The following is a 21,827-nucleotide window of genomic DNA, read 5'->3' on the forward strand; positions in this document are numbered from 1 at the left end:
CCCCCCCTCCGCAGTGGGTCGGCTCGCCGTGCGGGCTGCACGGACCGTACATTTTCTACAAGGCGTTTCAGCTCCACCTGGACGGCAGGGCGCGGATCCTCTCCCTGGGCGATTTTTTCTTGGTGCGCTGCCGGCCCGAAGACCCCCTTTGCGTAGCCGAGCTGCAGCTGCTCTGGGAAGAACGGAGCTCCCGGCAACTTTTATCCAGCTCCAAACTTTACTTCCTCCCGGAGGACACTCCCCAGGGCCGGAGGAGCGACCACGGCGAGGTGGGAGCGCCGCGTCTTTCCCGGAGGGAGCGGAGAGGGGGTAGTTGCGGGGAAGGGGAGGGCTGCCGGCCGGCCGGCAGCACCCCCGAGAGAGAGAGAGAGAAGGTGGGCTTCTCCCGGGACGGTGTGTATGTATGCCCGGGTTCAGGAAAGCCCGGGCGGGAGACGCGGGTCTCTTTGAGGCCGGGGTCCCGGGAAGGCTGCAGCAGGTTGGACCGGCCAACCAAGCCCGCCTGCCGCCCGGGGACGCCAAACGCCGGCGGCTGTAAGCCGGTGTCGGCGCTGCCTGCCTGCCTGCCTGCCTGAAGGTGATCTTTACTTACACCAACCTTCCTCCCGCCCCCGCCCCGCTTCGGTCTCCTCGTCACAGGCGCGCCGCTTCCCTTCATCTCGGGAAGAAAGGGGGGAGGCATCGGGGGCCCGCCCTCCCTTTCCGTCAGTGGAGTTGCGTGTTCACCTGGGGCTGCCTTGAACGTGTGAAGAGCCTTGGGCGGCGTGCTCGGCCTTTCGCCTCCGCGGCGGGAACGCGAGGCGGAAATTACGAAATGCAGGCCCCTGGGCAGCGCGGACGAAAGCGCCCGGGCTGCGGTCGGCCGGCAGGACCGAGTGGCGGGATGACAGGTAGGAGGGGGGACGGACGGAGCTCACTCCACGCTCCTGGCCCGCTGCCAGGCCTGGGGAGGCCCGGCCGGCCCGGGCGCGAAGCGGTGGCAGCAGCCCTCCTTCCCGCCACGCGCCCGCCTGCCAGGCGAGGGGAGGGGTGGGGTGGGGGCGGCCTGGCCGTCCCGGCCTCCCGGGCACCGTTGCCAAAAAAAGAGGGGGGTCCGCGGAGGCGGGTGCACGTGTGAATGCTCCCGCTGCAGCCCGGCCTGGGCAGGTTGCGCCTTTACGCGGCGGCTAGATCCTAGCAAAGGGCGCCGGGCGCTGCCGAGGCCCGCCGGGCGCTGGAGCTCCGGGCGAAATGCGGGGCTTCCTTGGCGGGCAGCGGTGGGGCTTTGCGCGGAAGGTGAGAGCTTGTCTCCTCCGGCATCTCCCGCGCGGGAGCTCCGGGCGGCAGGGAGAGGCCGCTGGGTGTGTGACCTTGCCGGGCAAGCCAAGGCGAGGACCCCCGGTGCTTCGCGTCCACTTCTCCGCCCCGCGGCGTGTGGAAGGGCCCCTCGCCGCCCCTCTGTTTTAGCAGCCCGGGAGTCCCCCCCCCCGGGGCCCTGTGCAGCGGTCACCCGGCCTCTCCCCAGGGACTGGCTGGCTTTAGGAAGTTATTCCTTCCGCTTGAAGCTTCTCTCCCTCAAGAAGCCCTGGAGGAAGATGCTCCGGAGCCAGCGCAACTGGGCCTGAATCGCTTCGTGTTATAATCTATGGACTCACCGACATGGTATAGGTACAGGGTTTCCTGCCTGAGCAGGGGGTTGGACTAGATGACCTCCAAGGTCCCTTCCAATGTTGTTGTTGTTATGGATCATCACACAGACAGCCAGATGTTCAGACTGGATTTGGCATTTTTGTCTACTTATCGAGTCCTTACCCAGGACCTGGGATAAGCAGATGTGGATGTTTGATGGTATTACAGATATCGTCGCAGGATGGAAGCAGTTCCTAGTAAGGCCGCCTTTTGCAATTGACTAATGGCAAATTTGTCAATGCCGATGATGGTGTTCAAGTGGTGCTCCGGTTGTTTTGGGATTGCACCCAAGGCGCCCATGACTATTGGTACTACCCTGCTTGCTTTTGCCACAGTCTTTCTATTTCTATTTGTAGGTCTTTGTATTTTGTTATCTTCTCCAGTTCTTTCTGGTCTATTCTGCTGTCTCCAGGCACTGCCAAGGCCACTATCCAGACTTTGTTGTCTTTCTTATCAACAGTTGTTAAGTCTGGGGTGTTATGTTGCAGGCGCTTGTCTGTTTGAATTCTGAAGTCCCAGAGCAGTTTAATTTTATCATTTTCTATGACTTTCTCTATTTTATGATCCCACCAGTTCTTGCTTACAGGCAAATGATATTTCTTGCAGATCTTCCAATGCACCATTGTTGCTACTTTGTCGTGCCGCTGCTTGTAGTCAGTGTGTGCGATCTTCTTGCAGCAGCTTACCAGGTGGTCCACTGTTTCTTCAGCTTCTTTGCAGAGGCGGCACTTACTGTCTGTTGCTGTCTTCTCAATTTTGACTTATTATTGTTGTTGTTGTTGTTGTTGTTATTATTATTAATATTATGTAGGAAGGTGTGTCAGATTGTAGGTATTGGCCTTCCCCAGCCTCCCAAGCCAGGGCCCTGGTCTTGCACTTCTGAATGTGGTATTCATGTCACTGTCTCAGAATGACAGACCCCACCCCCTTCTTCAGGGGCTGGTCCTGCAACAAGGGGGTGCAGCGGACATGGGGAAGACCCTTCCCAGAGAAGACATCTCTGGCCAAGAAAGCCTGCTTCTCCGTCTGAGGGGATCAGATATAGATAAACGGAGCCCTGCCCGTGACGAGCTGAAATTTTAAACAGATAGATAAAGATGAAATTCCTGGTAATGAATATTTATAACCCAATCGAGCCTTGTTTTAATGAAAGGAGGGGAAGTAGGCCACAAATCATTTTAATATGCCTTAATGATCGTCTCGCGTTATATGGTATGAACATGGCTGAAAAATTAATCCAGCATTATGGGCAGGGATGTTCTGCGCACAGGACATCTCCTCTGTGTTCCCAACAGACCCAGAGGCTTGCTGGTCGGGAAGGATCCGCTGGTATCTTTGGCTGGGAACCTGAACTGATGTGTCTGAAACATTGTCTGTTATGAACACATTTTCCTTGCTTGCTTCCTTGCTTTTATTCTGGAGAGGTCGGCACAACTTTGTGCCTGCACCAAGCAGGCCAACAGTGTTCCTGATACCCCTCCGTTCCCTGGCTGCCCTCTGCAGTCAGGAGAAGCTGCCAGAGAGAGCAAAGGGGCTGGGCTGAGGCCTACAGGCTTAAGGAGGCCTTCTAACCACCCTTGGAAGAAGCCTCCTTGCTCTCCACTTCCTCCGTCCTCTTGTTTATAGAAGCCAAAATGATTTTATCATCTTTCGTTGTATATTGTTTGGGAGGAAACATCCCATTCAGAAAAAAAGCGTGTGGCCAAAGCCAAGCCAGAGAAGCAGCTTAGCTTCTTTCTCAGTTAACACGAGGCAGTTATTTCAAGTAAGTTAACCACAGTGATAATTCTTTCATGTAAATGATATTAACAGCTATTTCCGAAGCGGAGAGATGGAGCCATTTTAAGCGGAGAAGCCCCCCCCCCCGCAACACTTTCTAAGTCTGTGGGCATGGAAATTACTCTGGGGATAATTCACAGAGAAAAAAAAAAAACAGACCAGGCTTGGAACAAGAGTCGTGTAACAAAAAGTAAATTATACACTGAGCTCGGTGTATAAAGTATGGTTGAAGTCCCTGCCCACCTTCCATTTGCTATGGTGGATGATAAATCTGTAAAGTCAGGGCCTTTGTGGGTGGTCAAAGGTCAGCAGGGCACGCTTATGCTGAGCACACCAACATTTGGTGCATGTCTGTGTGTGGGGGGGTCCTTATCACAGAGATTTAATGGGGGCTTCTTGTAGGCATCTCTGTGGGTCTGGAAATGGCTGGAAAGGGATCTTCTTGTGCCATATCCGTTATCGGACGTTGGCGATCATGTTGGCGATCCTGTTTTTATCAGCAGCCGCACAAAAAAGTGCTGCTAAGTTTTGTCCAAATCAGTGTCTTAGATTTTGAAGCCACGGTGTTCTTCTTCTGCCTGGACCTCGTTTCCCTTCAATCTTTCCCTGGAGGATTCAATGGAGTAGGCCGTATTTTTCCGGGTGTCGCATCACGTGTCGGAAATATTCTAATTTTCGTTTTTTAATTGTTTTGATGATTTCCCTTGGCTTTCCCAGGCGGCTTATCCCCTCCTCATTTCTGATCTTCTTGGGGGTCATAAAAAAGGGCCTGAAGCTGCAGGTTGCAAAAGTGACCAGGTGGACACCTCCACCAGTAGTTTGCAGCTGCAAAGGATACATTTCATAGCAGAAGCAGGAGAATAATTTGTCGCTGAAAGATCCAGCCAAGTTTGCTTGAGGCGGCGGCTGTCATTAGCCCAGTCTTTTGGTCTTTGTACTGATAGGACCATGTGGTGCCTCTCCGGCCATAGTTTATCAGTTTGAGAGTCTAGGTGGGCAGCCCTGTGGCCACGAGTCAGCCACATAACCATGGGGGAGGCCTGGGTGGTGATGGCCTTTGGTACCATCTCCAGAGGTTTGTGAGACACCTCCTAAGAGTAAAAGCTCTGCCCTCCTTCCAACTGGTGGCTAAGAAGAATGGGACCGTGGGCCTTGAGCCCAGAGGTCCAGCCAGTCTCTCCCCTGCAGTTGAAGTGGTAGCGATGGGGCCTGCGTGGAAAGGGACACCTAGAGGACATCTGATCCAGGAAGCAAGCAGCGATTGGCCTCCCAATGCAGTGAAAGACGTTCCTGCTGTTTTATCTTTGTGAATTGTGTGTGCCGCCAGTTGTGGAGAACTCCACACAGCTCAGAACTTTCTCGAAGCTCAGCTTGCGGCAGTTGTGCCACATTTTTGTTATGCTGTTTTGGCCTGTCCTTTGGAGTTGTTCTCTGTCTACCCAGCAGATTGTGCAAATCTTTAAGCAAGGCGACGGCTGCCCTAAATTTCCTGCGTACCTTCCAGGGCTGGTTTGGCCCAGGCCAGGCTGTGTAGCAGAGACGGAATTCCATGAAGCTGGAATTTCTGGACTGAAGCTGTGGGCATTCTGGGTAGACTCAGATGACCGTCCCCCCCCCCCTTCAATCGTCATACCAGCCACCACGGGCTGTTCTATGGGGAGAAAAGATTGGGGCTCTTCAAAGACTCAAAAACGCAGATATACAGGTAGTCCTCTACTTACAACAGTTCATTTAGTGACCGTTTGAAGTTCCAACAGCGCTGAAAAAAAGCGACCTGACCATTTTTCTCACTTACAACCTTTGTAGCATCCCCCATGATCACGTGATCAAAATTCAGATGCTTAGCAACTGGTTCATTCTTAATGACCGTTGCAGTGTCCCAAGGTCGTGGGATCACTTTCTGCAAACGTTTGACAAGCAAAGTCAGGTTCACTTAACAACCATGTTACTACTAACTGAACAACTGCAGTGATTCACTTAACAACTGTGGTGAAAGGTCGTAAAATGGGGCAAAACTCACTTAACAAAAATGTCTCAAATTTTGGGCTCCGTTGTGGTCATAAGGCAAGGACTATCTGTGTATCCCAGGGATAGGCAACCTTGGCTCTTTTATGACTCATGGACTTCAACTCCCAGAATTCCTGAGCCGGCATGGCTCAGCTTGGAAACCTCTCTCTTTCCCCTCAGCACGGCTGGCTCAGGAATTCTGGGAGTTGAAGTCCATGAGTCATAAATGAGCCAAGGTTGCCTACCCCTGGGATATCCCATCAGTATTTTTGTAATTTTAGCTTATAATAAAAGTGGGACCAAGTCAGATCTATTGAATTGGTCTGATTGAGATGAAGAGGTGCAGGGTGTGTGTGTGAGAGAGAGATCCCTCTACACCAGGGGTCTTCAAACTTGGCCCTTTTATGACTTGTGGACTTCAACTCCCAGAATTCCTCAGCCAGGCACATGTGCCTGGCTGAGGAATTCTGGGAGTTGAAGTCCACAAGTCATAAAAGGGCCAAGTTTGAAGACCCCTGCTCTACACCTTATCTCCAAGGGAAATTCCCACTGAGCTTCTGAGAACTTATTCCCTGCTACGTACAGTGTGGAAGCATAGCAACAGAACATTATATACATAGTGACCAAGGAAGCCGGCCTTGTCAAATCCACAAGATTCCAAATCATGCTGGATTCTTGGTGCCTTCATGGACACATCCATATAGTTTCCCTGACAGTTCAGTGGCAGGGATTAAAACTGCATGAGAAATTAGTTTGAAGCTAGATAGATAAAATGTGTATTTTGGATATCATAGTTTGTTATGAAGTGAGATAAGGGACATCTTGGTTACCCAAAGTCTGAAAATTATGGATATCAAAGGTTAAATTGGAATATTGACGAGAAATTAAAAATTATGTAAAAATCAATAACAGGATATGGATTGTCTATGAAGATTGAATGTAATTAAGATATGTATAAGCTACAAATGTATTGATAAATGTAATAATGATGTTTTGATTGAGTTGATATAATTAGAAACGTACTAGCTTGAATACGAGACAGTAAATGTTAAGGGGAAAAAGAGAAGAAATATCTGATGTTGTAACCTGAGATTTGCACTAAAGATTTTGTTATCGAACTATTGATTAACCCAGTCACCACGTGGATTTTTAAATACTCAGATGTAAAATTGGAAAATTAATAAAATATTATATATTATATTATATATATATAGAAATTAGTTCGAAGCTTTAAAAAAGTGCTCAGCTCCTTAACTTTTGATCTGAGCCATTCTCTGCATTTTGAAACGAACACTTAAATATTGTCCCATTCCTCCAGAGCGATGGTCATTTTAGAAAGCCAAGTTCCTGTCACTCCCAGGAATTATTGGTGCTGAAATCAACTATGGTAAGATGGCGATTGCTTCCCTCCCAAGTGCCCTTCCTTTGAAACGCCAATGGCTATCCAGGGGTAGGCCACCTTGGCTCTTTTGTGACTCGTGGACTTCAACTCCCAGAATTCCTGAGCCAGCCATGCTGAGGGGAAAGGGAGAGTTTCCAAGCTGAGCCATGCTGGCTCTGGGATTCTGGGAGTTGAAGTCCACCAGTCATAAAAGAGCCAAGGTGGCCTACCCCTGGCCTATCCAGATAGACTGTGGAACTGCTACTGAGATGCTGGTGCATACAAATGACAGACTTTCATGCTAAGCTTTGTTGCTTATGGCGCTCTAATAGCGGGACGTTTTAGCTGACCTGCTGCCCGCTATAAGTCATCTAAGCCATGGCTTTCATTTACCCCTTTTTTAAAACCACAGTTTCGTAATGAAAGTTGAGAAGGTGTGGCGTGGTTTCCATAAATCTCGCTGGAGTACTCTGGATCTTGATCTCCCACATTCTTTTGTAAGAGAAAGGCAGTTGTTCCCATCATGCCCAACAGCCAGACTATGATAGGTGAGGGTTACCCCCCCCCCCCCACACACACTCTGACACCTTCCTGATTTGGAGCTGCAGGTCAACAATTCTTGAGCATTAAATTCTGGTCTTGGTGAATAAAAGCCTCTGCACGCTCCACCTCAGACAGAACAAGATCCTGAGCAAGATGCAAAGTGTTTTGTTTGGTTGGTTTTTTTAAAAAAAAATGTTTTAATTGAATGTTTTAAATAAGCACGGTGGTAAATTAATTTCGGGTATGCTTTATTTTTAGTTGCTTAGTTACGCTGTGGCATATTCCTAAGCACAACTGAAATAAATTGGCTCTCCTTTTTGGGCTCTTACTGAATTGCCTTTGGGGCAAAGGTACCCGGGATTGTTCAGGTCTTCCTGTGGGTGTGGGCCAAATGCTGAGGAAGAAGAGATTGTGGGCTTGCTGGCACTTGGGGGGTCTTCTACGCAGGTTGCTCTTTGAAGAGGGGCTACCAGCAGTACTGAAAGAGGGTTCTCCAAGGCATGCAACTTCCCAAGCTCCACCCCACAGGCCCAAAAGAGCCAGTTGGGTGACTTTGGGCCAATCACCAGGAGATGGTGAGTTCTAGTCCCGCCTTAAGTATGAAAGTCGGTTGGTGACTTTGTGCCAATCACCAGAAGATGGTGAATTCTAGTCCTGCCTTAAGTATGAAAGCCAGCTGGGTGACTTTGGGCCAATCACCAGGAGATGGTGAGTTCTAGTCCCGCCTTAAGCATGGAAGCCGGTTGGATGACTTTGTGCCAATCACCAGGAGATGGTGAGTTCTAGTCCCGCCTTAAGCATGAAAGCCGGCTGGGTGACTTTGGGCCAATCACCAGGAGATGGTGAGTTCTAGTCCCGCCTTAAGCGTGAAAGCCGGTTGGGTGACTTTGGGCCAATCACCAGGAGATGGTGAGTTCTAGTCCCGCCTTAAGCATGAAAGCCGGCTGGGTGACTTTGGGTCAATCACTAGGAGATGGTGAGTTCTAGTCCCGCCTTAAGCGTGAAAGCCGGCTGGGTGACTTTGGGTCAATCACCAGGAGATGGTGAGTTCTAGTCCTGCCTTAATTATGAAAGCCGGCTGGGTGACTTTGTGCCAATCACTAGGAGATGGTGAGTTCTAGTCCTGCCTTAAACATGAAAGCCGGCTGGGTGACTTTGTGCCAATCACCAGGAGATGGTGAGTTCTAGTCCTGCCTTAAGCATGAAAGCCGGCTGGGTGACTTTGTGCCAATCACCAGGAGATGGTGAGTTCTAGTCCCACCTTCCCTTTCAGGGTGGTTTTATGGCAGCCCCACCCAGCTCGAACCCCACAAAAGCTGGTCTGGGTCCAACTGGGCATTTCTGGTCTCTAATTCAGGGCTTCTCAGACTGGGTTCTGTGAGAACTTGATGGTGATCCATGAAAGCCGAAAGGCAAAAAATTAAAAAAAAAATTCAAACAAATGGAGCCAATTTTCTGCCTCCTGATCAGGGGTTCTGGGAATTTAAAAAAAAAAGAGAGAGAGAGAATAGCCTGGCCTGAAAAGGTTTGAAATCCCCTGTTCTAGCCCATGATTATATTGTAAGAAATTCCAGGTGAGATCAGCTTTGGGTGGCCTTAATCTACTGGCAGGAATGTTGAATTTGCAGAATTAGGCGCAAAAGGTGCTGATGTTGCATGTGGTAGCATGTGTGTAGGTGTGTACATGCAACCCAGTGTACATACAGAGCTGGTTGAGGAATTCTGAGACTTGAAGTCCACGCATCTTAAAGTTCCCCAGGTTGAGAAACACTGCAGTAAATAGTACAGGCTTCCTATAAATCAGGGGTATCAAACTCAATTTTACTGAGGGCCGCATCAGCATTGCGGTTGCCCTTGGGGGGCCTGGTGGGTGTGGCCAGGGTGGGTGCAGCCTACTGGGTGGGCGTGGATGAAGTGGGTGTGGTCTACTGGGTGGGCATGGCCAGCTCTACATCGTTCGTGTCGAGGGTGCCTGTGGGGGCCTGGGCAGAAGTGGGACAGAACTGAGGGTCTCTGGCAGAAGGGGGTGGGACCGGGGCAAGCGCCAAGGCATGGTCCACCGGGGCAAGTGCCAAGATGGCCACCACAAAATTGTACATTAGCTCCCAGCTGGCCTGGGCCAGGGCCAAGGCAGCGGGGCCCGTTCCTTCACTGTTTCCAGGATGGCTTCGTGGGCCACATGAAACCACTTCGTGGGCCGCATCCGGCCCCCGGGCCTTGTGTTTGACATGTCTTGCTATAANGCCAAGGCATGGTCCACCGGGGCAAGTGCCAAGATGGCCACCACAAAATTGTACATTAGCTCCCAGCTGGCCTGGGCCAGGGCCAAGGCAGCGGGGCCCGTTCCTTCACTGTTTCCAGGATGGCTTCGTGGGCCACATGAAACCACTTCGTGGGCCGCATCCGGCCCCCGGGCCTTGTGTTTGACATGTCTTGCTATAAATATTCCTGAGATGATATGCATGTGATTCTGTACAAAAATATCAGTATCTGTTGGACTTGTTAGCTTAATCCATTAACACTTCCACTGAATAATTGTTGGGGATAGTTTTATTTTCCAAAGACAAACCTAAATTAGTGATCTAGTTATTTGGGGGTATTTTGGTTTCTTTTTTTCAAAGTTATTTAGATATTACCGTGCCTTTTTCACAAAGCCATATCGTTTCTTCTGCCTGGGGGGCTGTTAGTGTGTGACAGAGTTGGGTTCCTTCTGCCCATTTTAATGTTGATGGCGAATAAATGTCCTGATTGATTGTGATATCAGACAATGAAAGATTATGGCAAAGGCCCAGCCGCACATGCTCAGTCGAAATATGTGAAAACTGCCCCATTGTTCTGTTGTACCCAGAAACAAGTAAATTATTTACAGATATTTGCTAATTAAAGCACATATTGTTTTTCCCAGCACAATGGGACACAATGCAAACAAAAGCCAAAAATGAAATCTGCATGCATAATTCCACTGGGCAAATGCAGAGGGCAACACTTCTTGCTAAGAAAAATGTGTCTGGCGTCTGCCCAGGAAGGACTCTTCTCGGGGTAACGAGAGCAGGCAGGAAGAGCAGCCCGCTGGGTGTCCAAGGGCCTGGACCTCCATGATTCCCATAGTTCAGTGGCACCTTGTTGTTCGTCTCGGTCACCAGTAAATGCCGGCCTGTTGGTGAAATGGCGCCGAAGCATTTTGAGATTAGATCTCACCTTCTTGAAAGGCAGATGCCGTAACAGCCACTTGAAGGCAATCATCCGACCAACAGCATGGAGAGCTCATCCCAGACTGACTGAAGGAGGTCCAGGATGGATCCTCCTCCACCACTCTCAGATTGCCCACGGGGATGGAAGACAGCTCTGGGTCTAGTGGGGGAGAGGGAAGGGAGCAAAGGCGCTTCCCTTCCCACCAAGCATGAGAAGGTTGCCCGGTAGCAGACCAACGCATCCACAACTCTTGTACAGCCTTGCTTGGTCCACAGCTCCGTTCCCCTCTCCCCTCTCAAATTGAGTTTGTGTTGATTTGAGGTAACTCAGGAGCCCCAGATTCTCTCCCTGATTCTCTCCCTGAGGGGGGGTGTTGTTGTTAATTGCGAAGTCGTGTCCGACCCATCGCGACCCCATGGACAACGTTTCTCCAGATCTTCCTGTCCTCTACCATCTTCTGGAGTCCATTTAAGTTCACACCTCCTGCTTCAGTGACTCCATCCAGCCACCTCATTCTCTGTCGTCCCCTTCTTCTTCTATTGCCCTCAATCTTTCCCAGCATTAGGCCCTTCAACCCCGAGGGGTAGCATTGTCTAAGTTTGCCAAGTCCTTTGATTTTAGATTCATGTCGTTGCGATGCGGGATGGATCGTTGGGAAGTGGATTTTAAGAGTGCGCAGGGCTCTTTCAGTACAATCAGAGATGAGACGCGGGACAGAAATCCACCTGTGTTGGTACTAAACTGTCTGTGATTATTGGTAGTATCATGTTGTTGAATGCCTGGATGGCACCCATTAAGCCCAGGCTTCATAGTCCAGCGTAGAATGAAACCAGACTTAGAGCAATAGCGTGAAGTGTGTTGAACAGTGAAAGGTGCTGTACAAATGCGGATGACAATTATCTGAAACCGTGTTAAGTTGCACAGTCATATTCCACAGATGGGGGAACCTGCTGTCCTGTCTTCCAGAATGCCATATGTGCAAAACTACAAATGACAATTCTTTCTATCTCAGAAACCATTGTCAGTTAATTAAGCCTCCCATTTGCATGTGCTCGGGTTCTGTAATTGTAGCGTTCTTGTGTGCCTGTGTGGGATTTTAATGCCAAACGTCTGTTGGTTGAATCTGAGATCGTCCCTCCTGTTAGAAAAGCTGCTGCTCATCTGGGACGAGAGATGGGCCATTGAGGAAGAATCCGAATGTTCAGCCAAAATGCGCTCTTCAAAATGGAAATGTTGGCTGACCTCGTAAACTGAAAGATTTGGAAACTCGGCCTTGCCCGTTATCTCTTCCTGGGATTCATGACCAAGGAACCCATCTGAAGATGGGAAGCGGTTTGAGCTTTGCTTTCCATTGGTTTTAGGAGATGCTGATAATTAATAATAATAATAATAATAATAATAATAATAATAATAATAATAATAATAATAATAATAATAATAATANGAAGTTTCTCCTTAGTTCTAGGTTGCTTCTCTCCTTGATCAGTTTCCATCCGTTGCTTCTCGTCCTGCCTTCAGGCGCCTTGGAGAATAGCTTGACTCCCTCTTCTTTGTGGCAGTCCCTGAGATATTGGAACACTGCTATCATGTCCCCCCTCGTCCTTCTCTTCATTAAACTAGACATACCCAATTCCAGCAACCGTTCTTTGTATGTTTTAGCCTCCAGTCCCCTAATCATCTTTGTTGCTCTTCTCTGTACTCTTTCTAGAGTCTCAACATCTTTTTTACATCGTGGTGACCAAAACTGGATGCAGTATTCCAAATATGGCCTTACCAAGGCATTGTAAAGTGGTATTAATACTTCACGTGATCTTGATTCTATCCCTCTATTAATGCAGCCCAGCACTGTGTTGGCCTTTTTGGCAGCTGCAGCACACGGCTGGCTCATATCTAAGCGATTGTCCACTAGGACTCTGAGATCCCTCTCACAATTACTACTATTGAGCAAGGTACCCCCTATATTATACCTGTGCATTTGGTTTTTCTTGCCTAAATGTAGAACCTTACTTTTTTCACCATTGAATTTCATTTTGTTAGATAGCACCCAGTGTTCAAGTCTTTCCAGATCAGAGAATGGGAATAATTTTTCTCTGGAGATGGTAAAAGTCTTCTCCTAAAGGGTCCTCCCTAGAAAAAGGAAGCATTGAAGGTTACCACCAGCTCCCTTGAAGGAATCCTCCAGCTGGGTCAAATAGACAAATAGTTGCAGTCAAGAAAGTCTCCCGTCGGTTTGGAGCTGAACTTGGTTTTGGAGAAGTTCTCAAGAAGGTTGTACCTCTTCTCTTCTCCTGAAGAATACTGCCTCAGTAGTTCTCTCGAATACGGCCAACTGCTAGTCTTCTGGCATGTAATTTGGGCAATGCTGTGCCACAATTTTGGTGAAAGTTTAGGAGCAAGGAGGAAATGAACTGACGTGAGATCCTGATCCTGAAGGATCCTGGAATGTGATCAAGAGATGAGTTTTGAGCGTGGGGGATCAACTTCCAAGTCACTGACCTACAATTTGTTTGACGTGAGTGGTTGGCATGGCACAAAAAGCTGAGCATGTGTACATAACTAAATATTTAATCTGAGTTCAGTGTTGTTGCTATTTTAAACATACACAGCGAAGGGTGCAGCCTGGGTGGTTTATGAATGCATTCAAGAAATAACAGGTGACATCAGTTGGACTACTACAGCATATTCTTTTAATTTCCTAAAGAGCTGGGTAAATAATTTGTAGCCAAATCACAAGTTCCTGTTTGTGTTTCCCTCGTTCTTTTAATCGTGGTCCTGCTTTGTTTGTTTGCGTGTTTAAAGGGAGCTGTGGCAGAGACAGAGTTGCCAGCTTCCCTTCCAAATGGATTGCTGTCCTGAGAGCATTAATTCTAGGGGTAGAAGCAGGTAAAATGTAGAGGACCCCAGGGAGAATTGGGGGAAAATCTGGAGCCATAGAGGTGGGGTCCTGATCCAGTATACTTCAGGATGGAGCATGGGCAGCCCTGGATAGCAAACGGTGGCCATCTTTGAACACCTAGCCGAGCTTTTATGGTCAATAAAATGTTGATCCTGGGGGGGTCTGCATATTAGGACTGCCAGCTTTTCTCTACTCCTTGATGAACAGGTTATTTAAAGGTGGAGAAAACCATCAGTGGCTGCTAATGATCTGAACGTAAGTTAAGAACGTGCAGATCTTAGCAGAAAACCATGCCCGCGTCTCTCTTTCTCCAGGGCATTTGGATTCCCACAAAGGAAGCTCTGAGGCCTTTAATTCATGTTGGGTCATCATTACGCCTTCTGGAGAGGCCCTTCTCTCTGGCCATAGGTGTGGTTGAGCTGAGAGCTGACCATTGTCCACAGACCAGGGGCTTTCTCAGAAGACCAGCTATTCTGGCAGGGTCCCTCACAGCCATCCATTTATACCTGAAGATGAAGATTGCTCTTCGCTAGCTTTTCTACACTCCCTCCCCATATAAACACCTTTGATTTTTGAGGAGTTGGGGATGAGAAAGTGGAGAGCATCCTTCTAGCAAAGGCCTCAGTTTCAGCTGACCCTCATTTTTATTTTCTCAAAAAGTCTAGGGGGGGTGTCTGTTTAGGGCTGGAGCAATTCCGGTCATAGAACTGCTGTCAGCTATCCGTTTAATTCTTTTTTAATCAAAGAAATCTAAATCAATTAAATCAGGTGGGACATGCAGCTTAGTGAGCACCAAACTCATCAGCTGCCAAAAGAACCATGTTGAAGCTTGAGACCAAACATTTGAAGGGTTTGATCTCTCCCAGATCAGTTTTGCTGATTCCATTTGTGTCTTTAGCTCTGTCAATCTAGGTCAATGATAGCGAACCTTTTAGAGACCGAGTGCCCAAACTGCAACCCAAAACCCACTTATTTATCGCAAAGTGCCAACACGGCAATTTAATCTGAATACTGAGGTTTTAGTTTAGAAAAACCAACTCATACATGAACATCTTTTGTCTTAAAAGAAAAAAATACAATGACAAAGCTTTCAATGATACAAACCACTTTTTACTGAAAGGTAAAAGTTTGCATTTGGCATGCTTTTGAACAATTAATGTGATTTTTGCTGTTGTACGCATGCTGATAATTTGTCTAACCTTGGCTTATACTTTGTAAGTTTGAGAGCAACACAGGCAGCACTCAGGTCATCTGTTAGCCTGTTTCTGGTGGCAGATTTGATATAATTCAAAGCTAAAAACAGCACGCTCGCTCCGGAGGCTTGTTTTGGCTAGGGAGGCGCTTGAGAAATGGCTTTTTCCTGCAAAAGCCAATGAGCGAGGCGTGCATGCCCACAGAGAGGGCTCCGAGTGCCCCCTCTGGCACGCGTGCCATAGGTTTGCCACCACTGATCTAGGTAAATCCCAGCATTCTCTGGATGCTTGTGGGGCATCTCAGGTGGACCCAGGATGACAGTGGGACCACTTGGACAAATAAGAAGGAGACCTTAAACTACCCAGGGGTCAATCCACTTTACCTATAATTTCAGGATGGTTACATTTTTTTTAATAAGACCTCATTTTCTATAGTCTTCAGCTTCACCAGGTTATGTGGAGCACTGACACTTTGCCAAAAATAAAGCATATACAGGTAGTCCTTGACTTGTTTAGTGACCCTTTGAAGTTACAACGCTATTGACTTGCGACTATTTTTCACACTTAACGCATTTGCAGCGTCCCTACGGTGGTGTGATTTTAAACTTGGATGCTTGACAACGGATTCATATTTATGACGTTCGTGGTGTCCCAAGGCCACGTGATCACCTGTTGCAACCTTTTGACGAGCAAATTCCACAAGGAAGCCAGATTTAACTTAACAATTGTGTTCAGTGTTTAACAAACTTCAGGGATTCACTTAATAAATGTGGCAAGAAAAGTTGTAAAACGGGGCAAAGCTTACTTAGCAAATTTCTCAGTTAACGACATAAATTTTGGGCTCAGCTGTGGTTGTAACTTGAGGACTACCTGTACAGCGTTTCGGATTGATGGGTCTTGTACGTAAAATGAAAATGAAGATGTGTCTGACCTCAGGGGCTGGGAGGGAAGAGAGGCTGGAAAGAAGGGCTAAAGAGGGCAGAGTTGTCGTTCCCCCCCCCCCTTGCTCATGCGAGGGCCTAGAAAGGCATCAATCCAGTTGGGCTATGACAGGGGTAAGCCACCTTGGCTCTTTTATGACTCGTGGACTTCAACTCCCAGAATTCCTGAGCCAGCATGGCTCAGCTTGGAAACCTCTCCCTTTCCCCTCAGCATGGCTGGCTCAGGAATTATGGGAGTTGAAGTCCACGAATCATAAAAGAGCCAAGGTTGCCTACCCCTGGGCTATGAGGGAGGATGTGAAGGGAAATGAGAGAAACGACTTTCAGCGCTTCCAATTTCACTTACGAATCATTCCAAGTAGCCCTCAGGAAGCTTGTTTGTACATAGTTTGTTTAAAGTCGCATGTGGAGGTAAAATAATTTGGGGTGGAGAAAATGAACCCGGGCAGCCTCGTCTTGGGCCCATTCGAAAGTTGCGGCTTCCTTTAGTCACATGGGGGCTGACGGTCACCAAGTCTTGTCTAAACAAACCAGCTGTACAACTTACGGATGTGGAATTGGCTTGTTCAAAGCAAGCCAGAGTTTATTATCTACGCTCAAGAGGTTCTCCTCAAGTAAAGATTACATGGCAAGCTGTGCTGAAGGGAAAACTGATAGGCAAGCTTGCAATCAGTGCCATACTAGCTCTTTGCTTTAGACGGCTGAGGTGAAATCTGAATTCTTACTTTAACTTTCGGAGCGGGACAACTTGCCCAGACCCAGCAGCAGTTTTGACAAACATGGCTTTATATTTAAGTGGCGTTCCCCCCTACTCCCGCCACCCTCTGCACAAATTTAAATATAAATTATTGCCCTTGCTTGAATGGTACATCACTTTTCAAAACAGAAGCTGTCTGAAACGAAAACATTATTCTATGCAAAAATTCATTTTTATCATGGGAATTCTCCCTAACAGCAACGATTTTAATTTCTCCCATCTTAACATGTGCTTCTTCATTCCGCGCCCCATCTTTGTTGTTGTTAGCTGCGAAGTCGTGTCCGACCCATCGTGACCCCACGGACAACGTTCTTCCAGGTCTTCCTGTCCTCTACCATCTTCTGGAGTCCATTTAAGCTCACACCTACTGCTTCAGTGACTCCATCCAGCCCCCTCATTCTCTGTCGTCCCCTTCTTCTCTTGCCCTCCATCTTTCCCAGCATTAGGCTCTTCTCCAGTGAGTCCTTCCTTCTCATGCGCCCCATCTTAATAGCTTTAAATAACATGCAATTCGTATGTCTTAATAATACTCCAGCATTTTAACGTTTTTCTCAATCTTAAAATAAGTTTTCTCTGCCAGGTGGGGAGTAGGATATCTCCCTTTGGGGACGTGAGATCAAGGGTCCTTCAATCGCTTGTCCCAGCTGAACCTCTAAAGTTGTAGGCCTTCTTGCCACTGTGTATTACACAACCAAGGCAAAGTCTGGCCTCAGAGTAGTAATCTTCGGGGCTCTTCCTGATAAGCAGCAAGGATTCCCCCACCCATAAGTTTTGATTCCAAGCCCAAAATGAGCTGAGTAGCAAAGACAATTAGCAAGAAGATGGGATGCTTTTAAGGAGGAGATCTGCAAAAGGTTTCACTTCTTGTCCCTAAGCTAGAGACCGTGCCACAGGAGATCCAGTTTAATGCCGGTCGAGTCAAGAAATTCACCACGAGATGCAAGATGTCCATTTAATACTTGCTCATTAGGGCTAATATAAGAGATTGCTGGCTTGTTCTTCATTTGCAGCAAAGCGTAATCTCTCTCAACTGTCAATACAAGATTAGTAGCTGTCCAGCAAACAGCTCAGCGTGTTTTCCTTGGACCATTTTTATTTGAGGGATTGCCTGCTTTGTTTTTTTCCTCCTTTTTTTGACACAGGAGCCCTTTCCTCCTCTAGTTTCTGAAGCTGAAACTAAATTACCTTGAGCTGCCTCTTTATGTTTGTTTTAATGACCCATGTGGACGTTTATTTTTTTTAAAAAAGTATTAATTCAATTTTGGTCTGCTCAGCTCCTCAATGACTCTGGATGGATTACAATAAAAAATAGGGGGGGAAAGCCCCAACCGATATCAAAAAACATAGCCAACCAGAAGGCTAACTCAGTATAACAAAAAGCCAAACCAAAACCAAAGCTCCTATCAGCTCTGTTGAGGGAGGAAAGTGTGGGGGTGAAATGGGCCCTCTGGATAGAAGTATTGGCCCAGCAGCAGGAATGTAGCCGGACAGTGCTATTCTTGTGAAACAGAAACTCCTCCTCCTCCTCCTCCTCCTCCTCCTCCTCATCATCATCATCATCATCATCATCATCATCATCATCATCATCAAGTTGGAAGGGATCTTGGAGGTCATCTAGTCCAACCCCCTGCTCAGGCAGGAAACCCTATACCATTTCGAACAAATGGCTGTCCAGTTTCTTCTTAAAAACTTCCAGTGTTGGAGCATTCACCGCTTCTGGAGGCAAGTTATTCCACTGGTTAATTGTTCTAACCGTCAGGAAGTTTCTCCTTAGTTCTAGGTTGCTTCTCTCCTTGATTAGTTTCCATCCGTTGCTTCTTGTCCTGCCCTCAGGCGCTTTGGAGAATAGCTTGACTCCCTCTTCTTTGGGGCAGCCCCTGAGATATTGGAACACGGCTATCATGTCCCCCCCTCGTCCTTCTCTTCGTTAAACTAGACATGCCCAATTCCAGCAGCCGTTCCTTATATGTTTTAGCTTGAACCAGAGGTGGCAGAAAAGCACCCATGGCATCAAGGGCAAAGTCTTGATACCAAATTTTGGGAGGCAGGTCCAAATGAATAGTGAGAAGCTGCAGAAGTGGCAGAGAGTAAACAGGCATTTTGATGGGGGGGGGGTCTGTGTGCCTCTTTCTGAAAAGTGCATTGTGCCTACACTGAAAAGAGCTGGGAACTGGGTGGCTGTTTTGTATGAGAAAATAATAGCCATAATTGTTTATGAGTATCAGACCTGCTCATGCATGACCAAATCACAACCTCTCAGTCTTGTCTATACATGTGAAAAATTATGAGTATTGAAGCCTCCCAAGTTTTAATCGATTCCTTAGAATGGGGGAGATTAATTAAATTCTAGGGGGGAAAAACACAGTCGACCCATCATAATAGAAGAACGGAATAATTTAGGTTGCTAAAACCTACCAAGTTACTAACATTATACAGACATCTTGCAGAGGCATAATTATTTTGTCTAATTGACTATTTGGACTGAAGATTATGGTGCTAATTATCATCAGTTATGAGAAATACACTTTCCCGCTGATAATGTAACATCTCTTGCTTTCCCCCTTTTTTTCTTCAACATACCCTGCAAAGGAGACCCAGAGCTGTCCTAGGAGAGACCAGAGGCAACGGCTTGACCGCCAGCTGCAGCAGGCAGGGACATTTAAGGGACACAACTCTGAAGGCCCCCCCCCCCAGAGATGCTCTCTGTTTGCTGCCCAGCCTGGTTCAACAACCTCTGTGTGAAGATGGGAAAGCAACGGCTTTTAGTCACCCCTCCCCATTAAGCAGATGGCCAGAGACCAGCTAATTTTTCTTCTGCTTGTGGTGAGAGGCACAGCTCTTCTCTCAAACGCCAATCATTTATATTTGGCTAAATGTGGGTTTACCTACAATGTGGGCTTGCTCCAGGGCCCTTTCCAGTTCTAGGATGGTCGTTGCTAGGAATGGGCCCATCATTTGAGGGTCTCAGCGGTGCCAACCCGAGAAAGCAGTGCACCATGGTTCCTGCTTATGTTACCTGCATCTAAAATTGGGGGGGGGGGGTTTCTGCACAGTCAGGCTTTTCTGTGCACCAAATTATGCCATTAGCAGCCACAGGTCTCATGCAATTGGGCTGGATTCAGCCAGAGTGTATGGCTTTCCCAGCCCCGTGGAGGCCAGGAATGCAATATCAGGAAATGCTAAGCATACGTTTCAATTCTCCAATCAAAGGTGTTTTAGTTGAACTGTACGTATTAATATTATTAATATTGTCACATGTCATTTTGCTGCAGAGGCCCTTTGTTCTGGTCCCGTATATTGATTGAAATGATGATAATTATAACAAGGTTGGATTATGGTGATTACCGCTGTGTTACCGGCGTGCGGCGGTAACCTGTGGCATTTTATAGTTATTGTTTAATAATAGCATCATAGCAAGTTCCTCCAGGTGTCATATAACTAAACACTCCATTTGTAAACGGAATTAAAATCCACACTACAAGCAGTTTTGCATGAAAGAGTCAAGACAGCGGTTTTGGCGGCCTGAAAACCCCCCAGCTCCACAATGGAGCCATGCCTCTTTTGGGCTAAACCAGGGGTAGGCAACCTTGGCTCTTTTATGACTCGTGGACTTCAACTCCCAGAATTCCTGAGCCAGCATGGCTCAGCTTGGAAACCTCTCCCTTTCCCCTCAGCATGGCTGGCTCAGGAATTCTGGGCGTTGAAGTCCACGAGTCATAAAAGAGCCAAGGTTGCCTACCCCTGCACTTGTCAGAAGATCGCAAAAGGGGATCCCGTGATTCCTCCCCACCCGGGACACTGCAACCGTCCTAAGTACATGCCAGTTGCCAATTTTGATCATGTGATCGTGGGGGATGCTGCAAAGGTGGTTAAGACTTTTGTTGTTGTTGTTTTGTTGTTTAAGACTTTTTATTGCAAAACGTTAGATGCGAAAGGATCTGGGCCTGGTATGAAAAAGTGAAGCACTTTTATTCATCAGTCTAAGACAGGGGTAGGCCATCTTGGCTCTTTTATGACTCGTGGACTTCAACTCCCAGAATTCCTGAGCCAGCATGGCTCAGCTTGGAAACCTCTCCCTTTCCCCTCAGCATGGCTGGCTCAGGAATTCTGGGAGTTGAAGTCCACGAGTCATAAAAGAACCAAGGTTGCCTACCCCTGGGCTAAACCAAGTCGCAAAACACAAAGCAAAGTTCACGGGAACTTCCCATCGATGGAACAAGAGATTCCACTCCAACAAGGAGTTTCCACGTGGGAAGAGACAGCAGGCTCAGAGGAGAATGGGATAAGATCTGTTTTCAGCTGAATCAGATTTTTGTGGACAAATGGATCTGATGGTCCATGAGTCCTGAGTTGAACTTCCTTTGCTGGTGAGATGGACTTGTTAATTTCTGGCAGTGCGGAATGTCTAGTCTTTCTGCAGGTACTTTGCGTGGCTTGGCCTCTGGGCATCAGCCCCGGATCTTCAAGAACAGGATTATTGGTTGCTGATGGAGTCGTGACTGCACTCGTCCTTTAGTTATTAGATGGCCAACATTGTTCATGCCAACAAAAGGTTAGCCGTGGCAGGCCCTGAAAAGGAGGAGGTGAGCGCCTGGCAATGGAGGTGTTAATCCTTTGCTTCTTTAGAAGCAGCCCTGAAACGCCTGGTCTGGCACCCAGGTCCTTCTGAAATCAGGAACCTTGGCCTGGCTGAGCCTTAGGGAAGAAAGGATCGGGCTAAGAGTCCGTGGTCCCTGGTAAGACCACGTTTGCGTAAAGCTCTTTAAAAGTGCCCAGCAAGATTTATGGAGCGTTGGCACATTATACACGGCTTTCAAGCATTTTTCCTGCTGGGATCTGTTGGACACCAAGTCCCACGCTTCGCAGCCAAAATGGCCATGGAAAATCAAGTTGTAATTGCTTGCACGATGTGTGAAGCCACGCATCTTGGCCTTTGGTGTCCATAATGCCCAGCAGTGTGGGCATATCGGTTAAGAATACGGGAATTGATGTCTAAGGCACCCGGAAGACGTTGAATGGGGTATTTAAAAATCGCTGAAAACTTCCGAAGTTGCTGAACCTGGCGATATTTGGCATTCTTGCTTGGTATATCTCATAAAATGTCGGCTCTTGTTATAGTTTCCTTAAAAGTAACAGCAAACATATAAGGAACGGTTGCTGGAATTGGGTATGTCTAGTTTAATTAAGAGAAGGACGAGGGGGGATATGATAGCAGTGTTCCAATATCTTAGGGGCTGCCACAAAGAAGAGGGAGTCAAGCTGTTCTCCAAAGCGCCTGAAGGCAGGACAAGAAGCAACGGATGGAAACTAATCAAGGAGAGAAGCAACCTAGAACTAAGGAGAAACTTCCTGACAGTTAGAACAATTAACCAGTGGAACAACCTGCCTCCAGAAGCGGTGAATGCGCCAACACTGGAAGTTTTTAAGAAGAGACTGGACAGCCATTTGTCCGAAATGGTATAGGGTTTCC

The 21,827-nt window shown here is 47.6% G+C and overlaps 1 protein-coding gene across 1 annotated transcript in view; it reads left to right on the top strand.

Annotated features, from left to right (window-relative positions):
- The window catches only part of ARID5B (AT-rich interaction domain 5B), a 187,134-nt gene that overhangs the window by 22,653 nt on the left and 142,654 nt on the right, over positions 1 to 21,827 (top strand). The window contains exon 3 of the mRNA XM_015822324.1: positions 15 to 269. Coding sequence (XP_015677810.1) covers positions 15 to 269 — 255 coding nt within the window. The remainder of the gene's footprint in view (positions 1 to 14; positions 270 to 21,827) is intronic.

Source organism: Protobothrops mucrosquamatus, unplaced genomic scaffold (genome assembly GCF_001527695.2).
Source record: "Protobothrops mucrosquamatus isolate PMUCROS unplaced genomic scaffold, P.Mucros_1.0 scaffold1524, whole genome shotgun sequence".
Taxonomy (NCBI): Eukaryota; Metazoa; Chordata; class Lepidosauria; order Squamata; family Viperidae; genus Protobothrops; species Protobothrops mucrosquamatus.